This window comes from the organism of the source record quoted next, unplaced genomic scaffold, assembly GCF_019419815.1.
Source record: "Pyrus x bretschneideri cultivar Hongxiangsu unplaced genomic scaffold, Pyrus_bretschneideri_v1 Contig63, whole genome shotgun sequence".
NCBI classification, from domain to species: Eukaryota; Viridiplantae; Streptophyta; class Magnoliopsida; order Rosales; family Rosaceae; genus Pyrus; species Pyrus x bretschneideri.
The window spans coordinates 630,358-642,051 of NW_025999802.1; the positions used below are offsets into that span (position 1 = coordinate 630,358).

General features: G+C 36.7%; 2 protein-coding genes across 4 annotated transcripts; both read right to left on the reverse strand.

Moving 5' to 3' along the window:
- Window positions 1-1,318: 1,318 nt before the first annotated feature.
- Window positions 1,319-2,197, reverse strand: LOC125471920 (defensin Ec-AMP-D2-like). Its single transcript, XM_048572897.1, has 2 exons — window positions 1,974-2,197; window positions 1,319-1,857 (listed from the first exon to the last, which is right to left on the reverse strand). The coding sequence occupies exons 1-2, from the start codon at window positions 2,032-2,034 to the stop codon at window positions 1,685-1,687; spliced, it is 234 nt and encodes a 77-aa protein (XP_048428854.1). The 5' UTR covers window positions 2,035-2,197; the 3' UTR covers window positions 1,319-1,684.
- A 1,371-nt stretch (window positions 2,198-3,568) lies between these two features.
- Window positions 3,569-8,281, reverse strand: LOC103943152 (plant UBX domain-containing protein 7). Of its 3 annotated transcripts, XM_009353368.2 has the most exons (11): window positions 8,149-8,281; window positions 7,915-8,034; window positions 7,594-7,718; window positions 7,383-7,505; window positions 6,610-6,763; window positions 6,177-6,254; window positions 6,018-6,086; window positions 5,148-5,291; window positions 4,909-5,005; window positions 4,189-4,460; window positions 3,569-4,094 (listed from the first exon to the last, which is right to left on the reverse strand). In XM_009353368.2, the coding sequence occupies exons 2-11, from the start codon at window positions 8,014-8,016 to the stop codon at window positions 3,930-3,932; spliced, it is 1,329 nt and encodes a 442-aa protein (XP_009351643.2). In that variant the 5' UTR covers window positions 8,017-8,034; window positions 8,149-8,281; the 3' UTR covers window positions 3,569-3,929. The 3 variants fall into 3 exon arrangements, with proteins under 3 accessions (XP_009351643.2, XP_048429072.1, XP_048429071.1); XM_048573115.1 differs by having other exon boundaries at window positions 4,189-4,454; window positions 7,915-8,208; XM_048573114.1 differs by having other exon boundaries at window positions 7,915-8,207.
- Window positions 8,282-11,694: the final 3,413 nt, after the last annotated feature.

The window sequence follows — 11,694 nt, forward strand, 5'->3', positions numbered from 1 at the left end:
CGCAGATGCCGCGCGCCAGTCGTCGGGAAGTTTGACTCAGGGAAACGGAGGAAGTCTAACGGTGTCACCGCTGTCACCGTTAAGTCTAACGACGACCGCCATTGACCGTCGCTTGCTTGCGCTGGAACATCACCGGAAACTGCAGAAAAGCCCAGATTGTCACCCAGCTCGGATTTAACTCGTTTTCGAGTAATCAACCCAAATTTAGAATAAAACCACTCCTAAAACGTGCAAGAGCTTACCTTCACCGATTTCAGGTAGAATGGAGTTCGAATCCACCTCGGATTCGCCAGATTTTCTTCGAATGTGCTCACCGGATTCTGGAAAACCAACAGGGTCCATGCAGGGGTTAGAACCATCAGAATTTAACTCAGAACCTCATTACTTCCTTCCCAAGTTACAACAACTCAACCCAACAGGAAAGCACCCCCATCTGGCTTCGAACTCAACGGTTCTCACCGGAGTTCGTCGCCGGAACTGGACATGCATGCACAGAGGATGGCAGGGGTTAAAAACCCTTCATTCAAATTCTAATTTCACCAAACCACACCACAGAACACAGAATCAATCAAGTTCATAAGGAATGGAGCTAGGAACCTCACCTGAGTTCGAATAGGAACTCGGAGCTCCTGGGTTCTTCAGTTCAGTCCTCTCCCAGCCACCGATCACACATGCAAGGGCGTCATCGTGATCCTCATGTCACGAGGATGCAGAAAATGGTAGTTTGGGGTTTGATTATTTAAAGGGGAATGGTGATTGTGGGTGGTGGTTCTTGGTGAGTTAGAGAGAGTGAGGGTGACTTGCATAGAGATTGAGCTAGCGTAGAGAGGAGAGTGATTGAAAATGAGGGAAAAGAGAGGGACCGACAGTGGGTTAAATCCCACTTGGTAATTTCCTAAGTGAATTCACAAAAGTGCCCTCCATTACTTTAAATTTTACATTTTAACACTCGAGACTCCGATTTTAATTCCATCTTTGCCTATTCAATTGTGAGTACGAGAACAATTTAAGAAACTAAGAAAATATGAGAAGTTGATATTTAAGACAAGACGCTCAATGAAGGGTATTTTGGTCATTTCACATGATTTGGAAACAATAACAATATTTTAAAGTACGGGTTGTACATTATTTTAATTATAAAATTTCTAAACATGTAGAATTAGTATAAAAGCTTTGTGGGAACATGTAAAATTAACCTTTTTTTCCTAGCTACTTCATCCCTATAGAGATCATGTGGCAGACAAATGACCCTTGCTCGTTCTTATATAATAAGGTCAAACTAATGTCCTTATTTTGCATCTACATGAATGGAGCACCATATCTCAATTAAAAAGACCAATCGTTAAAGTACAATGGTTGAGAAGAACATTTGTTGCATCACAAAAGGTAGTGTATTATAAAGACGTTGAGAAATATGAAAGTTACATAAGCTAAACCCTAACTATACGAAATTACAAAACGGCTCACGCAGGTGGTACTTATAACAAACAAGAACACAAGAAAATTAATAACCCAACTGTGAAATATTGGGTTATTAATTTATTCTAGTAGCACACAAGCATGCATGTACGTACGTAGGTATTCAAGCACGGAAAGATAATTAAGCGATTATTAATCTTAATTCCCTCACATGTCACACATATATGTCTTGATTCCCTCACATTGTTAATTAGTAGCTAATTAATTAACAATGTTTAGTGCAGAAGCATCTGCGGCGAAAGCCACGACAATGGCCTCCACGGAAGCCCTCAGTCTGGCAAACAGCTGCACAATTACTTTTACTCGCGCAGCTTCCCTTGAACCGGTGGCTCTGAGACTCACAAGTCCTACCCTCTGCAGCCATTGGTCCCATCATCCCTGCCAATTATATACATTCCAAACATATATGAGTGATCTGTATATTTTCTTAGGCAGCAATTACAATATTAACACGAAGCAAGTTAGCTATAGAAGAATATGTAAATTTATGTTACCGGTAGCCACCAAAAGAAGGAAGAGGAAGGCAGTTGAAAATAAAGGCATGGATCGCTCCATCTTTCTATATGAGTTTTGATTTTTTGTATGTAAGAGGACTCAGTAGGAAGAGAGAGACCTGCAGTTGTGTAAAGATTAGTCAACATGCAAGTCCTTATATAGAGAGCTACCAGTACCAGATCGGTGCCATGCCATTGAGAACAACCGAGAAAATTAAAGGTTACTAATTAAAATATAGTGTTCTGTATGAATGAGTCATTGCGAGTGAGGGCGCACTAGTGTTGAAAGTTGAAACAGTGATTTCATTGTCTGTCTATGTGCTTCTTGTCCACATATCATGTCGACAATCCAAGCTCTATTGAGCTGTCAAACGTCTTCTTTTCTTCGCCACTCCACTTTACTTCACTGTATCGGAATCAATCTCTTTAAATTCAAAGAATATTGAAGAATTAATCTGGCAAATCATTTATAAAAAGGACACGTGGAATAATCACTTTGTTCATGGGGATATTTTTTGCCCACCAAATTTAAAATTTAAACTCATCTATCGTAATAAATAGAATGATGAACATTACGATCACTTGAAGGCCGTGAGCAAAAATGAACTAGTTGTTCACACTTCATAGTCACACTATCCCAACCCATCGAAATGAGGTTAGAAAATTAAGCATAAAGCTTAAAGAATATTCAATTGTTAGACTAATTGAACAAGGTTAGTTTCAGAAAACCCACCCAGCTTGGAAACTAAGGACTGTCATCCATCTTTTATATGCAGGTAGGCATTCTCTTTGTCCTCTAATTAACAAGGAAAACAACATTGACATGAAAATATAGAAATAATGTGAAGGGGAGTTTCGACAAACACAACCAAATCTAGCTTTTAAAAGAAAAGATATATCGTAGCAATGATGTAAAGTAGCCAAAAGGAAATAGATACGCATCTGTCTCATGAAAAAAGATACAGTGCAGCTTTCTTCCCATGTGATGGAACCCCTGCTACACGAAAAATATTATATAAATTATCATTTGACCCTCTAAACTATTACTCTTGTAGAAGTTGACCCATTGAACTATTTTTTTTGATAAGTTAACCACCTAAATTATTTGAAATTTGCTAATTAATCCCTCACCCTCAAATTCGATGAAATTTCATCTACTTTGCCATCAGATATAGTGGCACAATGTTATCTTCAAGACTGAATCACATTCTGGTCACGTGTCAATATTTCATGGCAAAATAGATGAAATTACATCGAATTTCACAGTGAAAGATTTAATTGGCTATATTCAAATAATTCAGAGGATTGATTTACCAAAAAAATGTTTTAAAATGTCAATTTTATCTGGAATAATAGTTCATAGTAAAAGCACAGTTTACTGAAAAATGTTTTCGATGTGTCGGTACTGACTTTTCAAACTTCTAGAATTACTTGCATGTAGTCACTGTTGAAATGGTTAACTCCTTTTCCCAATTATCTGCTTTCGTTTCCTTTTTAATACAGACAACTATACTCCAGTTCAAGTTCATTTCTTATTTAGGTTTGGGGGAAAATAATAGGAAAGGGGCATTGATCACAGTCCACGGTCCATTCCGTGAGAAAATTGCACATATCATTTGATTTCAAATTACCAGTGCTTTGGGAAGCACTTCAACTGGTAATAAAAAGTGTTTCTAACAAATGCGCTTACAAGCACAAGTGCTTTCTAGAGAAGCGCTTAGGCATAAACAAGTGTGGAGTGTAGATAGGTAGCATGCCCTTGCATGAGTATACACATTATAAATCGCACACAAAAAAATCTGTATCCCCAACTCCCCCCATCCACGAAACAGGACCTACCTAGTAGGTCCTGAAAACAAAAGTATAAACAAAATGACAACCAGAAAATTCTTCATCAGGCACAATCGTAACAGTTGGAGACGCGTAAGGCAGCCTACCGAGCATGAATATGTCCATTCATTCCCAAGTAACCGAGACCATAGAGTTGGCCAGACCTGATTCTTCAAAAGTAGATTGACAATCATAATCCAGATTCTTTGAAGCTCCTGGGATTGCCTGTGTCAACTGAAATGGCCTTGCCTCGACTTCCGTTAGTTGGGAATAGCAGAATGACCACAACAGCTGCAAAATAAACAGTTCAAATTTACCAACCATAGGAAGGGAGGTTAAGCATAAACAAACCTTCTGCATAAAAATCTAAAATTTCCTCACTTACCTGAATTGGATCAATACGAAGGAAGTTCCGCTGGACCCTGCGACCGTCTGGAAGACGGACTCCAACTCTGCATAGGAGGTTCCTGTCACCCTTGGGTTCTTCAGGCAAAGGTGGGTATGTAGGCATCTTGATTGAGCTAGTTTCTTCCTCCTTGTCAGTGATAATTTCATCTTTGTCCTTGGATATTGTTCCACTGGTCTCCTTCATGCCTTCCATGGAAGCTGCCAATGCGCGCTGCATTTCCTCATCTTCTTCATTAGCTTCCTCTGCAACTGAAGCATCTTAAGTCATACATGCAGTTCGTCTAAGAAAAGGAAAGGGGAAAGGAAAATATATCCAAAATACAAGTCACTCTGCTGCTACCAAGTCAATATGGTATTGTCAAGGCTTAAGAACTTAGCAATATAAGCGGTCAGGTTCAAGAATTTACTGAAATCACTTCCACTACGGGAGTAAAAGCATACACTGATCTTGGTTTCTTCTGTATGTATATCAACTTTGAGTTCATATCACACTTCACACAAGGATTCTTTTTCCTCTCCCACACCCCCAAGCCCACTTTGTTAAGTTGGAACAAGGAAGCGATCCATTCAAAAGGTTCAACCAAGTGATAATACATGAGCTATAATTTGGAAAATAATCGAAGCGCAACAGACTCCACGAATAAAAAAGTTCACTGCAATGTAATGGAGCAGAAGTTATTAAGAATCCCAAACATACCTTTAGTTTTTTGTGGATGAGCAGTTTCTCTTGGGCGTTTATTGGACAAAGTTACATGATGATCCCGAGGGCCACCATCCAAGAAGAGTAGTAGATCCTACAGTAGCAAGGATGGTTTCATACCAAAACTTAACTTCAAAGTAAAATTTGATCACATTATGAAACGGTTTCTTAGGCACGCGAACAAGATAGAACTTAATACTCAACTGTGAAAACACAATGTGCACCATGACAATTACCTCTAGAAAACGATCCGGGTGAACCATTCCATTCCATGAACGCATTTTTTGTCCAGTAATTGGGTCAATAAGGATCACTACAGGCATAGATTCCAACTTGTAGTATGTGCAAACCTTCTTGCCTTCAGTTGTATCATCATAGGTCTGCATTTTCAAACCAACATTATACAGGTGAAACACAAAAAATAAACAATTAATTTTTTCGGAATCATAAGATGATGCAAAAGTTCATGCACATGTCTGTTAAACAATTAGGAGGCAAAACCCTCACAAAGATACAATTAATCAACCTTGAGACACAATTAACAGTACCTCAAAGGTATGGTCAAGATGAGATCATGAGATACAACAAAACACAAACAAATTTTTACATAACCTCCGTAAGTCTAAGTTTCAATAAGAGATCCTAAGACTATTGTTCTAAAGGTCAACCTCAGTCAAACTTTTGGTTCAAAGACAACAACATAATATAATCCTAACAAAAATTGAAACCATCATGGCTGCCTTGGGCAAAACTTACTTGCTTTTACAATTCTACAAAGGGAGCATGGTAATTTATATGTAATAACATCCAGTCCCATACATGTTGACTTTATTTCTTTAAAAACAAAACCACACTAATGCATATAAATATATATTAAACGGTATATATTGAGTAAATGTGGATATGTATATCAACAGCTTCCCATTATAACCAAAGAATAAAGTATATAGGAAAAATAAGCCCAAAATAAGTAAAAAGGATTTCTGAAAATTAAAGACCATCAGCCATGCACTTGTATTGCGAATGTAAATATAATAGAACAGCCTGAAAACAAAATTTGAATTTTATTTAATACAAAGAAAGAACAACTAAAGCATGGAACTGACCTGCCAGAAGATAAAATTAGTAATAATGGTTTGAGAGACAGCTTCATTGGCCCAGGTGTCTCGATTAAGCTTCACAAAGAAACACACACACACCAAAAGTGAACCCACATGCAGAGAACAACGAAACCAAAATAAAATAAACCAGAAAGCAAACACTACCATATGCGAGCTGAACTCTTTAGTGGATTGCAAGTTCACCAGTAGCCATTTGTCCTGGACAGAAGCAGCACTTTTTGCCTGCATTAGTTTAAAAAATTAAATTAAATTATGTTCCATCAACAGTTATGAAATGCTAAATGATAATAATTCACTCAACATGTCCCTTATGAACTAGGATTCTTTCTATGCTTATAATTTGGTAGAACAAATCAGAAAGGTTTTGAAAAGAGGGTTACAGCTGCAAAAATATGATCATATCTGATATATGTAATTTATTATTCAAATCAGATCAAAGGAAGAGCCTAAAAAATAAGGGATACTCCCAAAAAGCCCTTCCCAGCAACCTGCAACACCAATACTGATATACCATTCAAGTTCAACTTCTACAATATACACACTACTGAAAAATTAACATAACATCAGAAGACCATACCTTTTCAAAGGAACCCTGGAACAGTATCTTAAAGGGAGGACGATATAAGGATGCAAGATTCTCTTGAGTAGCATTTTCTGAGGATGTAGCACCTTGGTCTGATTCCCATACCCCAGGACCCTGTTCATGTTGTGACAATCGAGCCCTTGGTGCTCTATATGAGAATGAAAAAAATAAAAACTAAACGTCACCGTTTAATAGAAAAAATCACGATTGTACATCACCATCTGACTTGAGTACACAAATGAAACGTGAATTAAGAAATGATAAAGAAACTAAAACGTATTCCACAATCTACACTACCTTGTAGGTTGTCGAGAAAATAGAAAGGAGACTATTTGCACAAAAGTAAAAGGAAAGTTGTAAAAATATCTGAAACACGGTACACAAAGCTCTTCAATTAAAATGAAATGAATAATTAGTTACATTCCTGGCCACGTTTCATTTCTCAAACTCCATGTTCCCACATGGCATGCCAATTGCTAAAAGAATGAAGAAAGAACAATGAAATACCATGTGACTTCCCATAACTCATAATGCAATGCCTAACAAGTACAACCATAATGCATTAATACAGTTGTTGAGTAGATGCAAATCACAGTTCAAAGATCTTGAATTTAAAGATGAAAGATCACTCCCACTATAATATCAATTATACCATCCACTTAAGAAGCCGTGAAACAGAAGAAGTAATACAACTACAACCAACCAAAATTAAGTGAAAAGCTTAATAGTTCACAAGACAAAGCTAGAAATGGAGTGATAAAACATACCCATACAGTGCCATATCGTCATAAAGAACGTCCCTTATAACAGGCATAGGCGCGCGCACCTCATCTTCGCTGAATTGTCCCACATTCTCATTCGCACCGGGAAGTGCCACATTTTCATTTACACTGCCACAAACCCAAGTCAAACAAGAAAAAAAAAAAAAAACACACACACACACCAAAAAGACATAAACAACTAAAGAATATGAAATACCCAGAAGCTTGATCGGCCAACCGATCAATATTTTCAGTCGGTAGTGGCGCCGCCTCGGCCATTATCCCAGTTTCATTACCCACATAAAAGAGCTGAATTGCTTCCTCAAGCTTCCACCCAGTGGCCTGTTACATAAAAATTGAAGCTTTCAACATCCACGCATTGTACAAAGTCTAAATTCATCACCTTTCAAGCAAATGAGCACCCAAATCCACTAATCCAACTCACTTTCCTTTTCCCAAAGAGCAAAACCACAACCCCCAACACACAAAAAGATCAATGCGATGCGTTTTGGGTACTAAATGAGAGATTGAAAGTTACCTGCAGAAACTGCCGGGCAGTATCGGCGGTCTGTCCGACGGCGATCTCCAAAAACGAAGACACCAGGCTCTGCTGGTCATTTGCTGACATCACACCCTCCATCCCTCCCGCTTGCTCGCTCTACAAACAACCACAACAACGGGATTCAAATTTCCATCTTTACTTGCTTCGATAGCAATTGGATTTTAAATTTTCATCTGGAAATTCTACGGTTGTGAGCAACACGAAACGTACCGATTTAGGAAAACCTTGGGATTTTGGCAATGGATTTTGTTCTTCTGAGATTTTGTTCCTCTATTTTTTTTTTTTTTTTTTTTTTTTTTTTTAATAAATAGGCAGCTTTCATTTTTATTTTTTTCGGAAAATTGTAATTACGATTTTAGACAGAGTTGGCAGCGGTATTTGTGTAGATATAGACGAACTTGAAGGGTGTTCTTTGGGTAGTCTAGGAGAATTGTGGGCTTTTCGGTTTGGACAGTCAGTGGTATCTGAGACGAGGCCCAAAGTTAGATACTGACTAATGGTCTTGAAAGGGCCCATATGAGAAAGGGTGGGCCACATACACGTCCTAGATTGAGATGAGATGAAGAGTTTGAACTCAAAAATAGTGGGTTTCTACATGATTATGAGAGGCATGTTTACTAGTAATCGAAGTCAAAATAAAGGTGTTGTATTTTGATTATGTATTACTTTAGTGAATTTACCATATGAGAGTGAAAACACGAGTATGATTCACACAATATCATGACTTCAAAGTCCTTATTTTGTACAAATTGGACACTAGTTAGGGGTGATATTTTGATTCTTGTAATCAACCCCTCAAAGGTTCATTTTTTTCTAACTACGAATTAGTAAACTGTAAATATGTCATGCATAAGTTTTAGAGAGCAAAACAAAATATTTAGGTTATATCCCACAAAAGATAAGGGAATTTTAACGAAAAACCACATTTTTACACTAAAAAGTCAATCTTAGTACTATTCAATTTACCTTTTATTTTGTCCTTATTGTTAAAACTCAAAATTTTCAAATCATTTTCATTAATTCTTCTTTAATATAATATAATGGTGATGTGTGGATGGGATGTTGTGACATGAGCGCACAAAATTTTCACCGTCCAATTAATGGTGATTTGATCCAATAGTACGTTTCCCGTACTGGCGAAAGGTCAAGTGCTAGTAGGTATGTAGATTTACTCCGAACCAATCTTATGCATTTGTATTGGTGTGCCTAAGTGTTTGTCAATGCCTAATTCATCCTTTTGGCTCTTAACCACAACCACTCGTTTCAATGTGCATGCTTATTAGTTTTTTATCGGATAATCAAAAACGATTGCAAAGGTTTTTATATAGGTAGGTCTAGTAAACGGGCTGTGTTTATCGATTTTTATCGTTTTCATATCATACTTCTTATATTAAGAAGTTGTGTTGTGTTAAACTCATTATCTTAATCAGTTCTTAACAGATGACCCGATAAAGACCTTATTTGTTAACGGATTGTGTCGATTCATCTCAAATTAATAACTATGTAAGAAATTGTCACGTTTAATGTTTAAATCTTGCAAACGATACCTTATTGGGTTCTTAATGGGTGACTCGATAAAAACCCGACTCATTTAACGGATTCTTAACGAGTGACTTGATAACAACCTGGCTTGTTAACAGCTTGACCCGAAAACCTGTTATTTTCTATCGTTTTTGTATTGAGTCAATGAATCGTGTAAGAAATTGTCAAGTATATATGGCAGTACATTTTTTAACAATATTAATTTGAAGATAAACAAACATTTCAAAAAAACTCCTACACAATCGTCACAAGTACAAGCACAAGCGCAACAAGTATACGTCTGTAACAAAGGCGGTAGACGCAACAGAACAGTGAGATTTTGAAATCAAAATAAATAGTTGACGTTTATGAAGTCACTATCAAAATGCTGTTAAAGGAATTTGGAAATCACATACACCAAGTAAAATGACTTTTTCATGTAACTGTGTTTAGTGTGTAATTAGTCCTTAACATATTAAAGATGTCAAAATGTATTATTTAATCTCATGTGAGGTTTGCTAGCTAGAGCTACCTACATCTAGTAAAGAAAAGATGGAGCACCACTAAACCAAAAAATTAATACTTAACCATATATTATTCAACCTTTTGCTTCTTTGCAAATTCTTTAATCACAGATTATATAAAAAATATAATCTAGGTCCTTTTTATTTCATTTAATTAAAGGTCGCGTGCTATTAAACCAAGTTAATTAGTTTGTCCCACCCCATCTAATTTTTTTTTTCAAAAGTAGGAGACTCGTGCGCTTCAAGAACGCGTGTCGAACAACCCTTGCCATGGATGGAGCTTTCTCACAGGAAAATAATTGGAAAATGTCTAAGAAAGTTAGAAAGATGACAATGGCTACCACTATATATGCATGCTTAATGGACCTGTAATCTTTAATTATTTGGGTTTTAGGCACTCTTTGGCCATATGTGTCCAATTCACCTAACTTTGGGGTGTGTAGCTTTATATTCATCTTATGGGAACAATTTGCTAACTAATTACGTACTGTGCTATATATGTACTTGATACTTGGCAGGATCCGAAACAAATCTCTCCAACATTGGCGGAATCTTACGGTTGGAGTCGGATGTTGTTGATCAAAAAGTAATAAAGCGTCATGTTTTTTTATTTTTTTTTATTTTATTTATTTTATTTTATTCAAAAGATGGTGTCAGATTCAAAATTATTATAATAATTTAAATAAAAAGAAATTTCGAACCCAAGACACAAAAGAATTTCGAACATATAATCCAACAATTTCTGAAATGATAATCTATAATGGTTCAATCCATAGGTAGCTTAGCTCAACTTCCATCACCAACAGTGCACAATCCTAAGCATACGCTGCTAATTAATTATATGGATTTTCTCGTAAGGCACCTTTTTAATTTGTTTCTTATTCCTAATAAGTGGCCATTTTTGTTTGGTTGGTTTTGCCATCAGGTCTAAAGCCACCAAGGTTTATATATTCACCACAAAGTTAGCCAACTTTCTTGCTCCACTAAATCAAAATCAAATATTTAATTGCGTGCAGGTTTTTTTTAGGGGAGGCACCGAGCAGATTACCATTGGAAAAATATGCGCATGAAATCTTGATCATTGGCCTGAAAGTAGTGAAGTCAATCTATTCCAATTAAATTAACGTCAGATGAAACAATTGAGCAAGTTCAAGATGAATATGGCGAAAACCTAGTGCATGCATGTTCACTTTAATTAGTTTGTATTTCTTTTTCTTTCCCTTTTCCTTTGTATGTTGGTGCATGTATGAAAATTCCAAGGAATCTATATGTTGGTGTGCTGGAATTTTCGGAGGCAAAAAATAATCATTATTCTCATAGTTTGTGTCGTTTCACAAAAAACCTTTGGAAGGAAAGTTAGCAATACTTAATCTCAATATTTGTGTGCATATATGCAAGTGCAACGACTAATAACAAAATATCGTGAGAGATTTCAGGGACATGGAGGGATATCTTTGATATGACACTTGGATTGTGGAAATAGATAGAACAGAGAGGATCCAAAGTTAGAGATGGCTCACTGCAAAAAAATACCCACTAGCTATTGATTTGTAATTGGCTCTATTTATAGTTTTGAAGAGCTATTGATTTGTAATTGGTTCTCTTTATAATTCTGAAGATAAAAGAGTCTGGTCGCATTCAAGGACGGAGACAGCTAAAGTCCACTGTTGGGAGTAGTTGTTCTAACTGAAGTTTTGTGTCAACACTACTA